The 24,052-nt window shown below is 44.1% G+C and overlaps 2 protein-coding genes across 14 annotated transcripts in view; one reads left to right on the forward strand and one right to left on the reverse strand.

Annotated features, from left to right (window-relative positions):
* Positions 1 to 21,732, forward strand: part of LOC6561852 (nesprin-1) — a 113,494-nt gene extending 91,762 nt beyond the window's left edge. For 6 of the 13 annotated variants that reach the window (XM_032735700.2, XM_032735696.2, XM_043214457.1 and 3 more), the window contains 11 exons: positions 1,813 to 1,923; positions 2,373 to 2,537; positions 2,593 to 9,645; positions 10,452 to 10,757; positions 12,276 to 12,533; positions 13,779 to 16,753; positions 17,654 to 17,692; positions 18,010 to 18,636; positions 19,491 to 19,632; positions 19,927 to 19,994; positions 20,210 to 21,732. In XM_032735700.2, coding sequence (XP_032591591.2) covers positions 1,813 to 1,923; positions 2,373 to 2,537; positions 2,593 to 9,645; positions 10,452 to 10,757; positions 12,276 to 12,533; positions 13,779 to 16,753; positions 17,654 to 17,692; positions 18,010 to 18,636; positions 19,491 to 19,632; positions 19,927 to 19,994; positions 20,210 to 20,447 — 11,982 coding nt within the window. In that variant the 3' untranslated portion in view covers positions 20,448 to 21,732. Of the gene's footprint in view, positions 1 to 1,812; positions 1,924 to 2,372; positions 2,538 to 2,592; positions 9,646 to 10,451; positions 10,758 to 12,275; positions 12,534 to 13,778; positions 16,754 to 17,206; positions 17,307 to 17,653; positions 17,693 to 18,009; positions 18,637 to 19,490; positions 19,633 to 19,926; positions 19,995 to 20,209 lie in introns of those variants that run through there. The other 7 variants (XM_032735698.2, XM_032735710.2, XM_032735697.2 and 4 more) reach the window with 6 other exon arrangements.
* A 316-nt stretch (positions 21,733 to 22,048) lies between these two features.
* Positions 22,049 to 23,704, reverse strand: LOC6561834 (lysosomal Pro-X carboxypeptidase). Its single transcript, XM_001988784.3, has one exon. The coding sequence runs from the start codon at positions 23,556 to 23,558 to the stop codon at positions 22,140 to 22,142; it is 1,419 nt and encodes a 472-aa protein (XP_001988820.2). The 5' UTR covers positions 23,559 to 23,704; the 3' UTR covers positions 22,049 to 22,139.
* Between the last annotated feature and the right edge of the window lie 348 nt (positions 23,705 to 24,052).

Here is a 24,052-nt window from a genome sequence, read left to right on the forward strand (position 1 = left end):
TAAAAGCATCCATATATATATATATATATAGATATATACATATAAGAGTAATCGTAATATTATGATTTTATATACACACGTTCTATCTACTTAGAATTAAAACATGATACTAGTTGTTTGATTCCATTGCCAAATGTTCCTTACTAATTGATCTTAACCTTTGTAATACCCAGTACTACTACTAATATCTAGTAGTTCTTAAATACGTACTAAAAGTCAAACATAACAAAATAAAATATATATTAACCAACATGCACGTTTTAATACATTGAAATCTATTTTAAATATTTGCACAGTATTATTTTCGTATCGTATAGGCAGCACTCGCTGAATTGCACACTCACAAACACAGACGCAAATTTGCACACAGTGCTGCCCAAAAGTGTGCACCCAACATACACACAGTTTTTCAAGCAAAATATGCCCATTTTAATGTACCACACATGTATACTTATGAGTTCATTGCCTTCTCTGCCGCCCTACAGCCCTCGCCAAATGTTAAGCATTTACATATATATATACTTTTTTTGCGGCATTTTGCTGTGCTTAGTTTTTGCTATAAATAAAGCGCAGCGTCTGGTGCATATATACATTTAGAGATCCACGCATTGCAGCCCGAATTACTTACTCAAAAATATCTCAGTGCGGCAGTCAGTCAGTGGTAAAGTGCTAGTCTTGCATTCAATTTTTTAGTGTAGATCGCGACTTCAACGCGAAAAGTACGCATTTTAAATTGTTTTCTATTTCAAATCAAATACTTGAGATTACTTATTGCATTGGAGAGCCCTGAAGATGTGCTAGTGCAAAACTATCACAAATCCATCAGCTTACAAAATTTACATATTATTTTTTACCCTGCTATCCATAAGTAAGTTTTTAGGCAAAAAAGATGACATCCCCGGTACCATAAAGTATGTACACATATATATTTAATTATTTGCTAATTATTCTGTCTGATTGTGATGTGCCAATACCTAGGATCAAGTTAATTCAAAATTTTTCACTTGCTCTCCTCCGAAAATCGATATTTTGGCAATGCCTTTGAATTCATCTATCTAATTTTCTCTTTTTATCTTTGATATTTAATGGCGACGAAAGAATCTTCTATCAGTAGTAAGAAAAGTGCAGCGCTGCTGCATATGAATACATAAGTATGTAAATACATATTTGAATACCTAAATCTTTGTATATATCTCATACTTATGTACTGGAAATCTTCTAGCCGGACTTATTCGGCTACATTTTTTGTTAATTCATTTTCTGCATTCTAATTAGAGTTACAGTTATACTTAATTAAGAATATATATATATATATTTTATATATATATATTTTATATACATTTATCCAAACGATATAATTCTTAAACCAATTTTAAATGAAAGGCTTATTTTTTTTTTTCGAATTTTTCGCATTTGGTGCTTTTGTCTATCCGCTGTCCTTTCCGCCATTCTCATAATATGCCGTCCATTAAATATAAGATTTATATGCTATTTACGCATGCGTTACGATAAATGCAGTTATATTTAAGCTACTTACTACTTTTATGAATATGCATTTAAAGGCCTATGCATTGCCGATACTAACGTATGGCTGTGCCTTGCATCCATTCCAAAATGTTATACACTTTGTTTCATGTAAATATGTTGTGTGTGTATAGAAGCCGGCAACAAATATTTACAATGTTATATCTTATTGACTTATTTATGCAAAATTAAGCAATGTTCCTTATTATTAACATGTTTATTAATGTTCCCCACAAAAACCAAAAAAAAATCACATTGCACACATGCGACACAATGCAAAAATCATAGGATCTAATCACACAAGAACTCGACGAACTGCTACAATCGCTGTCAACAGTCGAGGATGGCATTGGAAATATGAACTACAGCAGCTTGGAGGGCATGCTTCAGGGACTGAAGGTAATATTATATTACATAACTTAAGCTCTCTAACAACCAATTGTTTTGGATGCCTTACCAAGCACGTTAACCTTTGGCAACCTTATAATATTACTATGTTTTTGTAGTACTGACACTGTAAATAGTCGTAGCTTTTGTATTTTGCAAATAAGAAACGATTAATGGATGCTGGCGTGTGTCACACAATTAAAATAACACAATCGCATCACTCCATAAGCAATCGTACATTTCAATATTACAGATAGAAGAATCTTATTAGAATACTCTTTCGTTAGTATGTCCCAATATTTTGATGTATAATTATACATATTTTTTTTTTTTATTTATAGTAGTCGAGACATCTATTGTCTGACTATTTACATGTATAGGTCTATATTTAAATATTGTGTTTATTTTTGTCTGTTATGAAAACATTTATTAAATGAGTTATTTTGATGCCTCATGCGTAGCTAATCCAAAGCAATCTGGAAGTACATGAGAAGGACGCACAGCACCTCAAGGATCAAGCAAAGGCACTGCCCACAGATCCAGCCACAGAGCGTTTGCTCAACGAGACAACAGACCGTATTGATTTACTATTGAGACGTACTCAGCAAGGCATCACCATGATAGCTGTACGTAGAATAAATCATAATAATAATTTTAAGATTAATCATTTGCTTTTTTTAGAACGCAATGCATGGCCAGAAGAAGCGTGAGCAAGAAATCGATGAGTATCAGCAGCACTTGTTAGAGCTTGAACGTTGGATCAATGAGGTAACCGCCGAATTGGCCTCGTTTGAGCCCACAACAGACAGCAGTACCGATGAACAGGTGCTAAAGTCACAGGTGGAACGCAGTCAGCAATTGCTGCGCACTCTCAAGGAGCGACAGCAGTCTATGGATGATTTGGTCGAGCACACACGACAACTGCAATCACAACCAGATGTTTCACCATTGGCCGACACCCTTATGGAGCAGTTACAGAGCATTATAATCATATTGCGCGAACAGATTACCGTTGCTACCACACGCATCTTTACCATTGAGAAGCGCATTGTTGAGCTGCGCAAGGCGAAGAGTGATGATGCTCAGCGCCAGCGCATTCTAGCAGATGCACAAATTCAGCCACCAGTTATGGCCAGTGCATCGCCTGAATCCATCGAGTCCAATGAAAACACAATTGACTCCAGCTCTATGCCCGAGGAGGAGATCAAACCAACGGGGATCTATGTGGAGACACAGACTTCGTTCAGCTTAGAGCAACCCCAACAACAGCCACAACCGCAAGTCACCACAAGCAACGTTGAGGCTCAGACCAGTTTCCAGGAACCACAACCTGCTGCGATCATCGAAACTGCGGAAGTGGCACTGCAAACAATTAAGGAGCGTGCACCGACAGAAAACATAATGGTCACACAAACGCTTCAGCATGGTCAGGAAACCATTCAGATTGATACTACGCTGAACGAGAAAGATATACATGGACAACCTGAGGATGTGCAAGTCGAGGCACGCTATCATCAACAACCCAAAGGCGATGTGGAACGTGCCACCGAGCTAATACTGAAGAATGTGCCACAGGCATTTGAAACAACATTTGTCGAACCCGACGAAACCACAACTGAGGTGGTGGTTGGTCCCGATGGCACCAAGCACATTGTCCTAAAGAAGGTAACTCGCACTCGCCAGCAAATCGTGCAGCAGCAACAGGTAAGCTCCATTGAGACCGCCAGCGATTCTGATGGGAACATTGAAGTCAAGTCCACTGGTCAGATAAATCTGGAGAATGTACACACGACGGACACAACTGCTGATCCACAGGAAAATAAATACCAAACTGTGGTGACCCAGCAAACTCGTGGAACCATATTGGATGGCTCCAAGCCAGAGACTGTGACCGTTAGCGAGTTCGAGACGGAGCCGATAATCGAGCAATTTGAGCAGCTGATGAGTCCCGATGAAGAGGGTAAATTGCAGCCATTCCGTGCAGAGGCCGGTGAATCCACAATGCAATCTCACGGTAGCAGTATACACACTGTGGTGCAACAGGTTACCCGTAAGGTTATCCGGAAGAGTCGCAAGATCATCAAACGTATCGTCATCATTGACGGCAAGGAGCATGTAACTGAGGAAATTGTTGAGGAGCCCGACGAGATTGAGATGATGGAGGAGGAAACGATGCCGCATATCAATGTTAACATTGTGCGCACGGTGAATGGAAATGTGGTGAGCGAGGAGGAATTCCAACGCATGATGCAGCAGCCGGGCGTTGTCATCGAAGAAGTTGCCACGGATCTGTCACAGCCGACAGAAGAACCGCAGCAACAGGTATTTGATATTGAGTCTATCAACATCTCCAACACAACAACAACCACACCACAACAACAACAAGATCAACCCGATAAACAGACACCACCAACAACTGCAAGTACAACAGAAACGATCAAAGAAGCACCAGTAGAATTGCCAGCACCTCAAGTAGACATTGAAGAAACCGTAGTTTTTGCTACTACCAGTCCCGTTCATGTTACAGCAGCGGAAGTAACGAAGACAACAAAAACAACAACAACAACGACAACAACAACCTCTCAAGAAATCGCACCAACAACAACAACAGCAATAACAACAGTAACTGAGCCAGTGGTGCAAGACATTGACGAAATTTGGCCATTGGAACATCATCTGCAACCAACAAAAATTGAATTCTCTCAGCACGTCGAGGAGCTGGCATTACCAGCTGCAAGCGCCACAGAGACGTCAATGCCCGTTGAAACCATTTGGCCAACTAGTCCTGAAACTGGCAACTCAATCTCACTAGAGTCTTATGAATTTGAGCCGGCATCAACAGCAGCTAGTAGCATCAAATCAGAGACAGAGCTGGTACCACAAGAGACTGAAGCACAACCAGAGTCGCCAGAACAGCCAACGACAGCAGTTGCCAAACCAAAGACTGATATAGAAAGCTTCCTGAGAGCTGAACAAGCACATGCCTTACCCATTGAGAAGCCTAAGCCATCCAAAGCACCTTTACAACCAACAACAGAAGAGACAGCACAACTACCACAACCACAGGCTGTTGCACAAGCACTACCAGAGCAACCTGCTACAGAAGAGAAAAAGTTGGATATGCCTCAAAAGGATCTACGCGTTGCCTCACAACTCTTCATTACTGAGGAGTCCGGCTCCTCGAAAGCCTACCAGATGACGGCACCATCAGTGGAAGCCCCTGGTGTTGGCGTTCTGAAGGTTGCTATGGGTTCAACACCAGATATCGATGAGTCTATTGCTAAACTGCCCGCCAAGGTTACCATGACTATTGTGGAGACTGTAACGGCACCTCTGGAGCACGACGATGATGCGAGCACGAAGCGAAGTCGAAAGAAAAAGAAGAGAAGAGATGAGGAGCAAGTAAAACCAGAACTAGCACCAGCACCAGCACCAGCACCAGAACCAGAATCACAACCAGAACCCGAGCCAGTGCCCACTCCGGTTGCCGTTTCCGACATCGAACCGGAGTCCGTACATGAAACTGGCTACGAAGCAGAGGAAAAGACGGTTGCCGATGATGACGACTCAGCTGATTCAAAGAAGAAGCGCCGCAAGAAGAAGAAGCAAAAGGAAAAGTCTCAGGAGGAGGAGTCGCATGTGCCCATTTCATCTGACAATTCGCCTCGCGATGACACCACCAGCATTGAATCCGAGGGCAAGGTTTGCCATGAATCAATTGTGGAAATAAGCACAGAGAGTGACCTATCCAGCATGGATATTGACACAACTGTTAAGGTGGTTGAAGATTCTGTTGTTCCCTCCCCCACAGAGCTGTCACGTGATCCGATCACGGAAATAGTCATACCCACTGAGGTTGTAGAGCTGGCTGCACTTGAAGATGTGGAGCAGCAGACGACGCCGCGTGCGCCTACACCAACAGCTGCTATTGAGGTTGAACAGGATATAAAATCTATTCAAACTTCACCGGAACACAAGCCACAACTCGATGAGATTGCAGTGCAAACGAGCCTTGATTTGCAACCGAATAACCAGGAGAATGAGTCGCAGACTTTAGTTATAGAAATAACGGAATCCGAAGCGCAAACAACGCCACGTGCCGAAGAGAAGCTTGAGCCCATTGCCACGTCCAGCACTGAAATACAAACTGATGTGAGTGGCCAGCCACGGGAAACAGTGGAGATATCTAGCCAAACCGTTGTGACGACAACCACAGAAAAGGAGCTGCAAACAACTCCCAAAGAATCACCACGGCAGGCCGAATCAAGTAGCGATCATGTGGTGCAACCACTTGTTCAAGAGTTGGTTAAAGACATGACCATCGATTTGCCTACACCGACAACTGAGCAATCTACAACCACTGAAGTGACCTTAACCACAGAGACACAGATGCAAACAACAACACCAGAGCCAACGGAAGTGAGTCAACCAATCGAAATGAGCGATGTGGTTATCCAGACGACGCCGCGTGAACCGATCTCCCTAGAGGACACTTCACTGACTGCAACGTCGATTTCCGAGCCATACGAGCTGGAGGTGAGAACCACAGTGGCCATACCAGCTGATTCAGATACTTCAGTTGTTGAGCCCACACTGTATGAGTACACGCAAACCATGCAGTTGCCCAAGCCCGAAAAGAGAACCCGCAAGGACAAGAAGAAACAAAAGGGCAAATCTGAGGATCAGCCAACTAACGAACCAGATCAGCAACAAATCAGTGTAACCGTTGAAATTGCCCCGGAATTGCTAACCGAAACAGGCATTGTACTGTCAACCAATCAGCAAATCGAAGAGGTACCACATCTGCCGCAAGCAGTCGACTCCGAACCCACTGAAGTCGATCCACAGAAGCCTCAGCGTGTCTCATTGCAAATCACAAAGACAACCGTCTACGATGAGTATCCCGAACTGCCAGTGCACATAATCGAGCAAAACAAGGTTAGCGTTGCCTCGCAAAAGCCACGCACTACTGGACCCACTTCCTCGGTAACAATTGAGGAGGTCGCTTCACCCACCGAAGAGCTGGTGGTGCCCATTACGCCGGGTCCCGATAATTTGAATGAGCAGAATATCTGGCTAACAGCGACGACCAGCAGCAACGTCGACAGAACACCGATGGACTCCTCCCAAGCGTTTATCATGAACGAGAGCAGCCTGCAGTTCTATCCAGGCAAACAAGAAACGCAACCTCAAGTGAGTTGGGCAGAGACCAAGGCGGCAATTGGCAGTCGAATTCAACAGCTGAAACAGGCGACTCCACAGCTGACGCAAACTCCTTTGAGCGATGTTCTGCATCTGGCCACACTTTCAGAGCAAATCAAACAAGTGCCCAGCGAGCAGCGTCTGCAGGAAGTCAATGAGGAACTGCAGACCTTGGATCAGGCCATACAAAATGGAGATCGAAAGATTATACACACCACTGTCATAACAGTCATTGAAAAGGTCTCCACGTGGCTAGAAACCATCGAGTATCGCGTCTATCTCATTCGACAAAACTCAAACGAAGGCCCCTCCGAGCAGAAGCTGGACAATTACAATCAGCTGAATGATGAGTTGCACACAATCAAACAGAATGTCAACCAATTGGAGGGACAACTTTCTCAAGTAGACGAACCAACTGCTGGACTTTTGCAATGTGTAGACACACTCAAGGAGCACGTTGACGCCGTGGAACAGGTGACACAACAGAATCAGGCACAGGATAGCAAAGATCTGGAAAAGTGGATTAATTTCGAGGTGCAATACAGGGAAGTCACCGCAATGCTGGAGTTCCTGCAACAGCGCTACGAACAGGCTATCACCGAAGAGCATCCGCTCTCAGCAAAACTGGCGTTGCTTGACGATCTGGAAAAAGAGCATACCTTGAGCCAACAGCAGTTGGGTCAGCTCATGCAGAGTGCACGCTTCTTCCAGCGCGACTATCCGGGCAAGAAGATGCCACAGGATGTGTACAGTGCCTACGAGACGAGCAAAAATATTGGCAACAGCATTGAGGCCGAGCGTGATCGTCTTCTCCAGCTGCAATCTTTGGCCGAGGAGTACGAGCAGACGCTTAAGGAGTTCACCAACATCACAGTGCTAGCCGACAAAATGATGGAGAGCCCGATTGTATCCAGTTCGCTGGAGCAGCTGAACAACGAGGTGCAGAAGCAACGTAAGTTCTTTGTCAATCTGAGCCACTGTCGTGCCATGTTGGAGTCGCTTGAGGAAAACATTGACAGCGAGACCCGGGAAAAGCACTCGGAACTGCACAAAGAGCTCTACCAGCGCGCCACCCAGCTACTGGAGCGCGCATCCGAGCGATCGTCAAAGCTTGTGCAGGCTGCATCCCGTTGGACAGTGCTGGAGAAGGGAATGCGCGATGAGTTGCAGTGGCTGCAAGTGGCACAGCAACGTGTGCCCGATCTGTCGGCAGTTACCTCCGCCGACTATGATCAGTATGCGACGCTCTATCAATCCCTGAGCAATGACATCTCCCATCATTATGTAAAAATGACGCAGCTCTCGGGTATTGCCAACAAACTGCAACAACTGGTGCAGGCTCCAAATCTGGTCGAGGAAACCAACGATGCGCTGATTGTGCTGCTCAAGCTCCGCGAGGAGGTGGCATTATATTTGCATCGCCTACTTGTCTTCAAGGAGATCTGGGTGCAGTACGAACAGCAAACAGAGAAAATGGAGTCATTCGTACGCGAGGCAGAACAGGAACTGCGACAGATTCAAATACCCACACAACCCACAGAGGAACCCATACCGCATATGCGACAATTCTGGGAGATTAAGGCACGTTTCGAGCTGCATAATAACATTCGCAACGATGCGGGCCACAGCCTGGAGAAATCCCTGCAGGTCATACCACTGGCCGATGAGATGCTGCAGCGTCAGTTCCACGCCCAGCTCGAGGATCGCTGGCAGGCAGTTGCCCAAGCAATTGAGCAAATACAGCGCAACATTGTAGATTGCCTGTCCTCGGAGGATATTGCCCCCGATGAGAAACTCAAGCTGGTGGAGCGAGAGCTACAGGAGATCTATTTGACAATGACGAGCATGAAGGGTGTCATTAAGAATGAGGAGGAGCTCAGTCTGTACATTGAACGGGTTCAGGTGCTGCGCACCCGAGTCGGTTTCATTGGCAACGAACTGGGCCGCATTGGCCTCCAGGAGCCGGCAATTGAGCCCGAAAAGGTTGGCGAACTCTTTGCACTCTCGCACAAGATCACCACACAAATTGCCGAGGAGCTGGAGTTTGCTTCCGTGCTGAAAAATCAACTGCAGGCCATACACGAAGGCATTAGCAATCAGCGTAAGCATCAGGCCAAAATCTCAGTTATACTGGATGAATGCGAATCCGCCGAACGCCAAGGAGCTGATGTCATTGAGAAAGCCGTCGCTGATTGTCAAAGCGCTGGCGAGGAGCTCGTGGGCAGCTGGCAAGAGATAATGCGCATTCGCCAGATGCTCCACACACTGCCCATGCGTCTCAAGATGTCCGTGTCGCCGGTGAAGCTGGAACGTGACATCTCCCAGCTGCAGGATGACCATGCCTTCCTCGAGAGCAAGTGCACCAACATTATGGCCATACTACGCAATCGTCTGGCACTCTGGCTGCGCTATGAACGCCAGCTGGAACTCGTGCATGGATCTGTGCAGGAGACAGACTTTATGATGGAACTCATACGTGTTCACGGCCAGGTTGATTACGAACGCCTCCGTAAGGCCACCGAAAGATTGGAGGTAAGTTTTTTCCACCTATTATTAACAAGCTACATTGTCGTCCAAACGGAAATTATAAACAATGGATACCATAAGACAGATTCGTCTAAAACAAAATTCTCTTATGAGCAACGCTCTCTTTTTTCAAGATATCTTGACCAAATAAATCTTGAGCTTCAACTTTTTAGCTGCTTGTACATAAAAGTACAAAGTAGCGCTGGTCTAAAAATGTAGTTTTTAAGCATTTTTAAAAGTCATAAAAAAGTGTACGAATCGAAAACAATTTGCAAAGAAGGCTACCTATTTGTTTGTAGCAAACGGATACCACGAAAATATCTGTTGTATCTTGATTTTGATTTATGACTTTGAGTTAGCTCATAGCAGGCAGTCGGGTAGCAGGCAGGCAAATCGCTTGCTGCCTGCCTGAACATGCATATTATTGTGGGTCTGCTCTTATCAGTAATTATGTGTATCTGCTCGGGAATCGGCTACATAAAAACCACTTGCGTTTTCCGAATGCGTTCAGTTAAGCGCGCACATTCAAATATTCAACAACTGTTTAGCCTAAATGTTAATTGAGTCGTTATTTCATTTAAAAGAGCAGAAAGCACAGCAACCACTGCGCAGCGCTTTAGTAAAGCTCACTCTCGGAAAAAGCTCTCTTCGTGCTGCACGTTGTGCTTCGCTTTAGTTGTTTGCTGCCAACAGTTGAAGTTGGCATCGAAACGTTCGCGTCGCTCGGAAATTAACGGTGCGAGAATTTTACTAATTTTCGTTGTTTTTTTTTTTTTGCGTTGCGGCCACTTTTGCTCTGTCGCCACTCACAGGGACTTGCGGGCGATCTGCACAGTCGGGAGCAGCTATTGGATGATCTGAAGGGCGCTGCCAAACCGTTAATCGAGAGCTGTGATGTGCAAATTGTGGAGCAAATTGAATCGTCCGTGCAGGATGCAGTAGTTGCCTGGAATGATACCACCGAAAATCTACAACAATTGTGCACACGCTACCAGCGAGCCGTCGAACTGTGGGATAAATACCGTAGCGCCTCTGCTGCCGTCAAGAGTTGTATTGAACAGCAAATGGATAGCGTCAAGTCCTTGGAGCAGCCATTGGATGCCATGCAACATGCCAAGGTAAGTGCAACCAAGAATGGAATATTTTTCCACCACTTCTAATGTGTAATTGCCAGTGTGGGTGGTAAATGCTAGTCAGTTAGACCGTTACGATTTTGGCGGCAAAAACAATAGAAAAAAATAGAAACAGGAAACCAACAACGTTTAATTGCACTACACTTGCCGGGCTACTCAGTCACTCAATCACTCAGTCAGTCAGTCAGTCTGTCTGTCTGTAATTACATTGATTTTACACACCGTACCGCTCGGCCCAATCAATTTTGGGCGCGTCTATGTAATCGCTGGTAATAGTTCATGGAAAGCAGCTAACTTTGATGTATGCACATATGAATATACATACATATATCTGTACATATTTACTACGGCTTGTTTGTGTCATAAATTATTTTGTTTGACACCAAAAGAGAGCCAGGCGGCGGTCGAACATTCGGGCGGATAGAAATTGTTCGAGAGTTCGTTTTTTGATTTTCGTTTTATTTGCTTTAAATATTAACACATAGTTTTGTTGCTTATGTATGTTTAATGATCATTAGGGTCATTATAGAAGCCAAGCAGCGACGCAGTGTAATTATTTTCGGTTTCCATAGGTAGCACAGCCCAAATGTCACTTCTCATGGTGAAGTTTATCAACCTGTCCCGCTGGCTAGCGTAAGCTCTGTGTTTATTTAGCTGCTTTATCTGTATGGGTCGAAAACACACGAAATTATAGGAATACCATTTATATATATATACGCACATACATATGCACATAATTATGTATAAAGATTGCCTGAGCATTTTCGACGCTGAAGATAAATACACAAAAATTTCTTAATGCTGAGCTGAGTGTAGAATTTTCAATGTCACATCGCCAAATCGTTTGTTTGCCCCCCTTTTTTTTGTGGTGATAAGGCAAAGCATTGCTGAATATTTCACAGATGATATCATAGGGCATTTATATAGGGCCGGACGCGTGCTCTTTAAATTTCTAAATGTGCGTAGACCCGCCAGATCTACATAAATAGCACCCGTCGAGGGCTGGCCGCGCGCTGCGGGTGACCCATTTTTTTTTTCTAAATTGAAATTGAAAGTGCACTCGTCGTCACTTGTCACATGGCCAGCGCACTAATTACGAATAGAAAATGCACTGAGTATAGCACCGGGATCGAGTCGAAATAATTGATAAGCAGCATTTGTTCTCGTAATTAGGGCTACATGACCCGGCCGGCTTAAGTTAAACACATTTAATGTACTTTCGTCGAGCCAAAAATATACACTGCTAGTGACTTTTGCATACATACTGACATCATCTGGATGATATGGATAATCAGGGGAGACAATGGTCACTCACAGATTAGAATTTCCAAAATACGAATAACGCAGTAATTTAGTCAACGTAATAAAGTAAAATAATGTTATTCAAATATGTTATTATTTCTTAGAGCACTTTTGTGGCTGCTGTGTTTTCCTCTCAACATTTGCTAGATTTAGAACAAACACATTATTATAAATAATTTATTTTCTCTCATTTTATACCAGGTCTGTCAAGACAATCTCAGCGCACAAAACGATCGTCTATTGGAGCTACGCGACATTGTGTCAAAAATAGCTGCCGATGTGGGTCTGGATGCATCCTCGCTGATGCAAGGTGAATTGGATGCACTGGGTCAGCGATTGGTTGAATGCAAGGACGCGATTACGACGCTCGCGAATGTGGCCGAGACACAGGATAAGGAGCGTAAGGAGCTCGACAAGGAGGTGACACAGGCCAAGGTTTACTTCAACAACGTGCAGCAGGTGAGTGCTCCGAACAAACTAAACGCAATTCGGGCAATGGAACATCTATCGATTAGAGTATACTCATTAGTAGTCTTATATGCGTTGGCGTACGGAAATCCCCACTCTGCTATCGATGAAGACAAAAACAACATAAACGGCAACAACAATTAAAACAAGCGGACAGCAGCGCCGGCAATTGTTGTAGTTGTTTTTGTTGTTAATACATTATGAAGGACATGCTATTTTAAGTGGGTTAAAAGTTGAAAAACTTTCGTTGCCTTTCTACGAGTTAGAGTCACAGTTGCTTATTTTTACAATGGTCTTTATTGATTGTGGACAGGCGTGAATAAGTGATTGGCTTAAGTGAAGGCATATTTAATTTTTATTGACTACTTCATCACATAAATTTTTAAGAAGCCTGCCCCATATAACGAAAAATTTTCCCTGATATACCTTTCTTATATAATGACTTTCAAATCATCGATTAAAACTTAATTAGTCGCAAACAACTTAAAAGCTGTGGAGTTGATATTTTAATTTTTTATTTTTTTTTCTAATCAGCCACAAGCTTTGTGGTCATCGGCACGGCTCCACTGTGCCATTATTTGCCACCAATTTTCATATGCTAACCAGTCGCGTCTCGTTTCCGCCAACTTGCCACCCTCCCTTGCCACCCAGCAAGTGTGGCCAGACAGTTGAACAACGAGCGCATGTGTTGTTTTGCATGAGGTCATTGCCAGTTGGCGGAAAGAGTTGCAACGTTTTTATTTATACTCTGCTCCCAATGGAATATAAAGTACACAGTCGCTTTTTTTCCTTTCTCCTTAACATTTTACACATAGCCGTCGGTTTAGTGGGTTGTTAATAAATGAATTTCTACCAACACTGACCACAAGCCACAGCCAGTTTAAAGACTTGAATTATTAGAGACGCTTTGGTCTACAGAAATCAATAGATTCTAGATATGTGCGGTTTTCTCAAATTACAATTAGAATAAGTTATTACGATAGTAAAAGCAGAGCATCGCGTAGTAGGTCGATTTAAACTGCAGCTGTTGCCAACACTTGTTTCGTTTTTTGTTGCCATTCGCCTATTGTGAAGCCGTGGCAAAGTTGGTTTTAAGTGGAGACCGCGCTGTGATTATTAGGGTCAGGCCAATTAGCCATGCACAAAACGTTGCAGCATTGCAAACCTGTCATCATATATCAAAATTCAAACACAATATTCCAGTTAATAACTGAAACGGTTTCTATTCTCGTTTAGGACATTGCGCGCGGCGAGCCGAAAACGCCGAAAGAGAGCGAGGAACAATTGGCCGCATTGCGTGCTCATCTGCAGACCTTGGCTCGCACCGAGGAGCAACTGCGTCAGTTGCGTGAACGCCAGCAAAACAACAATGAGCTATCACCTGCGGGTGGAGCAGCAGTCGCTGCCGATGATAGCATTCTGGATGTGCTGGCTCTGTGGCAGAAGATATTCCAGGATACGTTCCAAGAGTATCATCGTCTGTCCACTCGGCTCGCTCGCACCCAGAACAGCTCGGAGGCACTGCGTCTGTGGCGTCAGTATTTGCAGCATGTGCAATCATTCCTCGCCTGTGCCATACCCGAGGACTACAGCAGCCTGCGCGAACAGCAGCAGCTCTGTGCCATCCATCAGAATCTGCTCATCTCGCAGCAGAGCGTTCTCTCGGAGACGCCACTCGAATCGGAGCTCTCGGAGCAATACAAGGCACTTACAAATCTGCACAATGAGACCCTGTCGCGCATCATGCAGCGCAACGATGAACTGGAGCGTCGGGTGAGTGGCTGGAATGCGTATCGCCAACAATTGGCGGCACTGCTCGACTGGCTGCGTCAGCGGGAGGCGGAACGCAATGCGCTCCAGCTGCGCTACATTCATCTGAAGCGTGTGCCACATCTAAAGGCACGCATGGACGCACTACTCCTTCAACTGGCTCGTGGAGAGCAACAGAGCGCCGCTCTGAAGGCACAACAGCAACAACTGCTGCCCTACTGCGATGATGCATTGGCCACTGCGATGCGCATGGAACAGGCCAGCATTAATCAACGGATTAGCAATTTGCGTGCCGCTCTCGAGACATGGCAGAACTTCCTGAAGCGTATCAAGCAGCTGTCCGAGTCGTACGAGCAGCGTATCCAGCAATTGCAGGATGAATTCGGCAAGACACAGGATCTGCTTGATAACAGCAATTGCAGCGATTCATCAACGCCGGCGGAGATCGAGCAGCGCTTGGTCGCACTGCGAGCACAGCGTGTTCAACTCAGTGCTCAAACGCCAGCGCTGGAGAGCCTCACAGTTAGCCAGGAGGAGCTGAAGGAGTGCATCAGTCCTCATGACATGAAGGGCATCAGGCAGCGCAGTTTCCTGCTCTGGCAGCAGCATGCCGATCTCGATTATCAGCTCACCGTGGCCATCAATGCCATCGAGGAACGTCTCGCCCTGCTTTCCAACTATCAAACCCGTTATGCTCGCATCTCGCACTGGCTGAGCGGATTGGAGGAGCGTGTCGAACGTGATGCCGATGTCGCTGCAATGGCGAATCCGGAGCAGGCAGCCAAGCAGCTGGAACAGCAAATTAATGGTGAACTTCAGTTGCGCGACAAGGAACGGGAATGGCTGCTCTCCGCCAGCCGTGAACTGCTCACTCTGTATGGTGAAGCCACGCCGCAGGCGCAGGATGTTCGCGTCCAGGTTCAGCAGCAAAGCGACGCCTTGATCGATCGTTGGAATCGTTTGCAGTTCCTCTGCAAGCAGCGGGCCACAAAGATTGGCGAACTGAAGCAGACGCTGCTGCGTTTGGAGGAGCGCATTGCTCTCATCCGTGCCTGGTTGTTTGAGGTGGAATCGCAGCTAGACAAGCCGCTTAGCTTTGAGAACTACACGCCAAATGTGATCAAGGCGAAGCTCAAGGAGCATGAGCAAATCCAGCGATCCATCGAGCATCACAGCAGCAATGTGGGCGAGGTGCTTAACCTGGTCGAGATGCTGCTCAACGATGCTGATAGCTGGCGCACACAGGTCAACACAACTGGGTTGGCCTCATCCGCCCAGAATCTGGAGCAGCGCTGGAAGAACGTTTGCAGCCAGTCGGCGGAGCGTAAGACACGTATACTCTCTACATGGAATCTGCTGCAGGAACTGATCAAGCTGACAACCGAGCAAAAGACCTGGGTAGCCAAGCAAGAAGCTCAACTATCCAACTTCGAGCGCGATGATAAATATGCCAACAAACAGAAACAGGATGAGCGGCAGCAGGCATTGCGTGCCAAGCTGGACGAACTCGATGCCGAGTCGGTGAATCTGCGTCGACTGGAGCAAACATATGCCAGGCTAACAATGAGTCCGGGTGTGGAGCCAGAGAACATCCAGAAGTTAACGATGCCCACCAAGGTGATGCTGAGTAAGTGGCGTCTGTTGGCACCACGCTTCCATGCGCTCCTCGATGCCATTGACAAGGATGCCAAGCTGATGCGCGAGTTCAACACATCCCAACTGGAGCTGACGAAATCGCTGACGGGCATACAAACGGCGTTAGACCAGATGCCCTCTGCGGAGGATCAGCAGGCCGAACCCAAGGCGGTGCTGCAGCGCTTGGAGGGATTGGAACGCAAGCTTCAGCAGACTCAACAGCAGATACAGCAGGCTGATGCCTTGGGCAAGGAAGCCGAGCAGCGCAACAAAGAGCAGCCGGCACAGCTGAATCATCTGCTCAAACTAATCACGGAGTACACAACTCTGTGGCAAACGGTGCAAACAAATCTTGTCACTCTGAAGACCAACTGGTTGGCACGTGCCGCCTCCATGGCTGGCGCTGCTATGCCTGTACATGAAACGCATGCCAGTGTTCAGGTGAATACGCTATCGCAGCGCAAGTTGCGACAGGCGCAACTCCAACGGGAGACGTCCATAACGGCCAAAGATGCGTATATCATGGAACTGCAGACGGCGATTGCCGAGTGCCAGACCAATCTGGATGAACTGCAGCGCACCATTGCGGACAAGACACGCAAGCCGGGTCCCCAGAAGATTGCCAAGCTGCTTGGCAATGCGCAGTCCTCCACGGAGCTGGTGAAGCATCTGAGCCATCTGCTGCTCTCCGAATGCCAGGCGGACAGTCAAGCTGCCCAGGTGGACACCGTGTCAGAGCTGACGCTGCGCTTCGATACGCTGCAGTCGCAGTGGAAGGCGCGTCAACAGCACGATCAAAATGCAAGGTATGTTCTTGAAAATGCAATAATCATCCATTTTATTTAGTATACGTAGATTTTACTTTGTACTAATCAAATACTTGCAAACTATTTACGATGCAGCTCGATATCTTTGCTATCCATATTTCTTCTATTCGAAGATATTATTGGCTCATGTTAACCGGTTTAAGCCAGATTAGAGATTTATTTAGATATCCTGTTCAGGAGTTGAATCCATGCCAAGATCACTAAAATAGCTGTGCGATTTCCTTTCAACTGGACACGGTTCTCGCGAAGATTAGCAATTCATATTACTTTTCTGATTTGTCAATTACAAATTCTTTTGTTCATAATTATAAAAACAATTTATATTAATCACCCAATTGATTGCGTCATTTTTCATTTTCCTCTGTTTATAAACACATTTGCAAATATATTTTACAATTCTTTAATTTTAATGTTTTTTTTTTTGTTGTGTAGAAAAATAGAACCCATATTTTTTTGTGAATTTAGAATTACGTCTGAAACAAAGTGTTGTAATTTACAAGCCATCTCAAAAGTATTTTTTCAACTATAAAAAGTAAGTAATCGAAAGTTGCATTTCAGAATTTTGACTCAGTTCCCCAAAATCCAAGCGTTTTATAATTGAACTATTTTTGAAGATCCTTTAAGAGTTTATTAGTTTGCAAGTATTTTCCAGTTTCATGTTTTCTGTTTTGTTTTTATTATGGGCGTGGGTATTTTATATGGTTATATTGGCTAACAAAATGTTTTATTGCTTTATGTCTCGCTCTTGCTCGCTCACTTACACATCTACGCTCTACACACACACACACACACACACTTCGACAACACCCTCTCTACACACAAACACACACACACACACGCATTTCCGAACCTGCGCATTCATGATGCTCTGCATAACAGGTGCCTGCTACCTGCTGCCTACAAATACACATGCATACAGTAAGTGTTAACCAAACAGATTGACATACTATCTATTATTCCAACTGTGCACTAACCACAATAACCACAAAACACAGGCAAGCTTCCTTTTGTTTATTGTTCTGTATGCTCGTCCGTCAAACAAAAGCTGGCAGCTCTTGATTTTATTGGCCGCCAGTCTCCAGGGCGGAGCACAGTAAACACTTGGAGCTTGCCTGTGGCAATGCTGATTCGACTTTTAACCGGTCAGCAACATGCAACAGCCTTGCAAGTTTACATTCCTAGTTGGCATTTTTATATGGTATACTTTCTAATTATCGAACTTTGTCTGTCTATAGTGAGGTCGGCCGGCTAACGTGTCCGCTCTGCACGCAACGCAACTGGCAGCAGATCGACAATGATCTGTGGCGTCTGGAGCAGTGGCTGCAGTTCGCCGAGAGTACACAGAAGTCACAAACGGCGCCGCCCTCGAATATTGAGTTGTTGGAGGATGTGACTCAGGATCATCGCGAGTTTTTGCTGGATCTGGAGAGTCACAAGTCGATCATCTCGTCGTTGAATGTCGTCGGCGATCATCTAGCCACGCACACCCTGGACACGGAGAAGGCGCGACAATTGCGTTCTCGTCTCGAGGCTGATAACGAGCGTTGGAACAATGTTTGCATCAATGCCACCAAATGGCAGGGTCTGCTGCAGACGGCGCTCATGGGCAACAGTGAGTTCCATCAGACAATCGATGAGCTCGTTGACTGGCTGCAGCGCACCGAAAAGAATATCAAGGCCTCCGAACCGGTGGATCTCACCGAGGAGCGCAGTGTGCTCGAGGCAAAATTCAACAAGTTCAAGGATCTCCGCGCCGAACTGGAGCGCTGTGAACCGCGTGTCGTCAGCCTACAAGACGCAGCCGATCAGTTGCTGCGCTCCGTCGAGGGCTCCGAGGAACAGTCTCAACATACCTATGAAAGGTAAGTGTAGCTGGCGCCAGTACCGAGGGCGGAACGAAACAAATGCCTGGGTGCCGCTTGTGCTTCCTAGGTAGATCTAGAAGTCCATGTCAGTGAGGGGCTAGTGGAGCGGCAATTATATGTTATTGATTGGTTGTCAAGTATTTGCATCTAGTAAAAGCTGTCTTATTGTCTCCAAATATTTTTTGTAGATAGTAGAAATTTGATATTTTACATTCTTCGTACAAACTTTTCCTCTAGTAGTTACTATTTTCCTTAAATTAATTAGAGTGGTCGTTCGTGAATAGAAATTTTAAATTGAATTCTCAATTGTAATTGTGATAGTATTTAATTTAATCTATTTAATTTATAATAGGCGTTCCATTTTCCGAGCGACTACTGCTTTAAGTTTTGTATAATCGGCACTCTCTGTTGTTTGCTCTTTTATTTAGTTTAAATTTTGTATAAATTATTATCTAGCAGACCTTTCTACACATACCATAAAATTTTAAAGTGTTTATCTATCATAAATATATGACAACAAAATTATACTAAAAATGTTCCTAAGAGCATATTTCTTTTGGCATACAACACCTTCCCATTCCTTACTTTATCGACGTAGCTTTATCCATACAACAATAGTCAGAACACAACATTCTATTAGCCTAGAAATCTTGTTTGCTTATTTTTTTTATCAATTTATTTTTTGCAACATTTTTTTTGCTTAAATATTTTTGTGTTTGCTGTTTTTTTTTTTTTTGCGTATGTTTGATTTATGTTTTTTGGTACTCCAAAATTTTTTCGTCCGCCCATTCTAACACTTCATCAAAACTGACAACGCCTAAAGCCGCCAGCATATGTTTTAAATATTCTAGAACCCTTTCCAGATTGACCGATCTCCGGCTACGTCTCCAATCCCTGCGCCGCCTCTCTGGCATCTACATCGTCAAGCTGGGCGCCGTGCTCGGCTATGAGGGCGACAATTTGGGTGTACCGCTGCACATGTTGTCAAGTGAGGTAAGTGCAACAAACTTGGATATTCAAAAGTTATCACAATTAAAATCGACAATTTGTCCCGAAACTCCCAATAAAAAGTTCAATTTTGATTTTTTGTGAGCGCACCAAAGTAAGTGAACTAATTTGGCTGTAAACAAAATATACTTTTATCTACTATTTGAATAGTGCGTGATTAATTCAAAATTGACAAATACAAAATATAAAAATTTTATTTTAACATTATTCAAATACTTGATTTTTTAATTTTATTATTTTTTCCATTCTTTCTTTTTTTTTATATTATGCCATATCTAGCTTTTGGATAATACTACATTATCAACCTCTTCTATGCAGGCCGCCGCACCAAACACAGAAAATGCAAAGTAAATATTCATAGAACAGTTGTTTAATTTTTAATTCAACGTCGTAGTTTAGTTTTTTGTTTTTCATTTAATTTCAAAGCAAATATTTGCACAAGTACAAACTGTAGTTGCACTTGATCTCAAGATCAAGTAAACAGTAGCATGCTTTGTATATTAACTTAAGCCAGTGATGGTCATCTTACTAATATTTATATGTATATCTGCTGCATCCACAGTCCCGATGGCGATGCTGCCGATGGCGATGTCATCAATACCACGGTTCTGGCGCGCGGTGCTCGATTCCTCGGGCGCGTTGCACGTGCCTCCCTGCCCATACAGGCGCTCATGCTGCTGCTTTTAGGTGTGGCAACACTGGTGCCCCACGGTGAGGACTACACCTGCATGTTCTCCAATACGTTCGCCCGTAGCCTGGAGCCGATGCTAACCTATCCTCACGGGCCACCGCCAACGTAAACAGTTGTCAGTTGTCAGTTGTCATTGGATTAGTGCAATAAATTCACAGTCAAGTTCAGAAATAACAGATATACCCCTAATATATACAAACAAAACAAATGTAACAGAACACAAACCAACACGAATATGCCTTCAAATTAAAAACAAACAAAAAAAAAAAGAAGAAATTATGAATGAAAACAAAAACAAAAAAAAAACATTAGTAAGCAAATGTTTGTAATCAAAATTATTGTACATGCTGTAATGATGTAAGAAATGTACGCTCGATAATGTTGTCATGTAAATTTTTGTAATTTGCCACATTTTGATGAGAATTTGTATTTTAATTTTGGTAGCTAGAGACAAACATACCGAACAAAATATGTACATAATAAGCAACGTACTCGACGAGCATATTTAAAAGAGAAACATGAAAACCTAACGACTTGTAACGAAAAAAAAAAAAAAAACACTTTTACAAAGAAAAGAAAAAATAAGAAAACTTATATTAACGATATATACATTATACATATATATTTGCACAGCAAACATTTATATATAACCCAATGCCCAACATTTTGTATATAATAACTAAGCTAAAAACAAACAAACAAAAAAACGAATGCAAAAATACGCACACGAAATAATTACTCAGCAACGCCCGCTCCTCCAAGCAACGAAAGAGAGCAACTGCAGCCTGCGGGCAGTCCTTGCAAATTTCGTGGAACATTTTTGCACGGACTGGCCACAAGCTGCCGCTGCGAACGGACAAGCCCACAAGACAAACCATGACCCATAGACCAATTGTCCAGAGTGCTAACCAAAAGTTAACCTACGGCTAGCAGCTGCACGTCCATCTCCCAAAACTCAAGGCGTTACAGCTGCTGCTGTGCATTAACTTTTGGTCAGGTCACTGGACGCCTGACAGCCAAATGCCGCCACTGAGGATTAACACAGTTGCCATAGGCCAAGTTCTCTCCCACGGCCTATGAGGAGCTGGTTAATCAACCACCCGCCACAGGTGACAGACCGGCGGCATTTGGTTCTCGGTTACCTCAAAGCATTCCTGAAACTCATTTCCAAAATTCTAACCATAGATCAAATCAAAATATTGTCCTGATCTGAAGTTGCTGTCGGGAGCGGGCGCAAAAGGAGCATTGAACAAAAAAAACGAAGCAAGTGTCCTATGCCGGTGCTAAACCAAACTACAAACAATTTTTCAAATTACGAAAATTGTTTGTCGTTCAGTTGCGTATGAAAATGCATAAAAAGAACCGTAAAAAAAATCGCAAACGAAAAAAAAATGTTGAAAAATTTTGCAAATACTAAAAATGGAAAATTATCCATCCAGTTAAAAAAAAACTTTTTGTTAATATTTTTTGATAATTATTATTCTATATATTTGCCTTATAAAACATATATATTTTGTTTATTATTTAACGCCTCGAGCAGTTATTGGGGAAAAAATACAATATATATTAATTTATTAAGTTTACACGATATATACTTTAATTAAGTTGATTTAAATGTTAACTTTTGTGTGTTTTTCGCTGCTTCTGTAATTTGTAAGATTTCCTTTCTTGTGAACAACTGTACCTTTATGCATATATATTAAAGAAATATTTAAAATAACAAGCAGTTTTTTATTTCATGACATGCTCTTCTCATACTCGATACATTTAAGAGTATTTCAATTATGTAAATTGTAAATTTCTACAAATAACGATAAAATTCGCTTATCCATTGCCCAATGATGGCTGCCTCCTTCTGGCGAGCGTCGACGACGGATGCGGGATCCATTGGATTGCTCTGACGCAGATCCAAATGATGAGCACCCTCTGGCAAAATGATGATGTGAATGCGATCGTTCGGTGACATGAGGACGCCGCCACCACTCCAGGGATCGAGCAGACCGTTGCTGAAGATGATGTTGCTGGCAGCGACCAGATCCCGTCCGCCATAGCGCAGCACAATGTCAAAGGGTTTGGGCGTGAGTTGGAACTTCTTGTAGCACTTGTCGGACACCTTTTTCAGGTCCCAGGTGCTGGTGCGGTACATGGTGTTGCTGCTGTTGGCGCAGAAGGGCATCACCATCTGGTTGCAACTCTGAATTTCCCAGCCAGAGCTGTCGACGGTGGCACTGCTCGCATTCGAGTTCTTATAGTCGACGCATGGATCGCTGCCCGAGTAATTTGTGTAAACAGCCAAAGCGCTGGCCATGCTACTAACCAGATCTGCCTCATCCGCATGCAGATCTTTGAGATATAAGCAGAACTGCCGCACCGGATTGGCAGGCAGTGGGGCTAGGAAGTTCGTATTGTACGGGTAATTGGACATGGCCAGATTGGCATACACATCCTCCAAGTAGTCCATAAATTGATTCAAATCATCGCCGTTCTTGATGGGCTCACACAGATGAAACTTATCGCCCAGTTGCTTCTTGCCAGCATCGGTAGCCGCCATCGTTTCGAAGGCATGCCACGATTTGCCAATATTCGCGCTGCAATTGGCATTGTAGGCCGTGTTGAAAACCGATGTGGTTATCTCGTTGAAGATGTCGCAGGGCGTCAATCCCTCGAATTGTAGAATGGGTGCCGAGGCGGCAAGTGCACCAACCACAATATGCGGATATTTTATGCGAAACCAGGCTGCCAACATGCCACCGTAGGAGCCACCAAATGCCACCACAGGCAACTGGCGGCCATTGCGCAGGAATGTGATCAACATGGCATAATCCTCCAGCGTCTGCTCCACGGTGAAATAGGCCAAATGCTCCGGTTTGCTGGCATTAAAAGTGTCGCTGCCAAACGGCAAAGATTTGCCATAATATCGATGCTCAGCAAACACAACAATTGCTCTCTCCTTCTCGGCCAATTCCCAAACGAATCCGCTGTTCTTCGCAAACCATTCGATGTCGCCCTCATTGCCAGTGTAGAAAAATATCGATTTGGGATTAGATTTGTCCGCATACGACTCGTTGTACAGATAACGGATGCTAAAGCTCGCGTTGCTCAAAAAACTAAAGTGATCCAATGGCACTTGAAATTCCTTAATTTCATATTCGAATTTCGATTGAGCGCTTGTCGCCAGCAACAACGACGAGAATAGAAGAGCGCAAATGTACACGTACATCGTCGCTGTTGATGTTCCCCAAAATAATTACGCAGCAGACCCGTTTAATTCGATTGATTTAAATGCCCTTGTTTGTCTTCGCTTTTTTTCTGTTCTTATCTGCCTGCAAGCCGGTCTTGATGATCGAAAGCTTCGACTAGAGTTGCATAGCGGCAGCTAAACAGTGCCATTTCGAGTTTAACAGTCGCTGTTGGCAAGATGTTGCCAGATGTTGTGTACAGCTTACAAAATTTTTTCATTTAGAGATTGCACGTTCTATTTAGTTTAAATGTTACGTTTGATTTTGGCAACTTGAATAAAGATACATAGATAAAGTTACAAATAAAACAACATTAGACTCGGTACGAAATTGTTTTCGCTACAGCTTAGCATGGGCTCCCACCAATTATACAAATTTGGTTGTTGCATTAGCTAAGTTCCACTCAAGGAAAATACTGCGGCTTACTTTTAGGAGCAATATTCAGTGGTACAGTCAAAAAAAGATATCAGTTCTA

Source organism: Drosophila grimshawi, unplaced genomic scaffold, assembly GCF_018153295.1.
Source record: "Drosophila grimshawi isolate 15287-2541.00 unplaced genomic scaffold, ASM1815329v1 contig_1377, whole genome shotgun sequence".
In the NCBI taxonomy this organism is placed as follows: domain Eukaryota; kingdom Metazoa; phylum Arthropoda; class Insecta; order Diptera; family Drosophilidae; genus Drosophila; species Drosophila grimshawi.

Bases quoted from the DNA above. Each gene is read 5' to 3' on its own strand.
- LOC6561834 (XM_001988784.3), bottom strand. From the start codon at position 23,558: ATGTACGTGTACATTTGCGCTCTTCTATTCTCGTCGTTGTTGCTGGCG.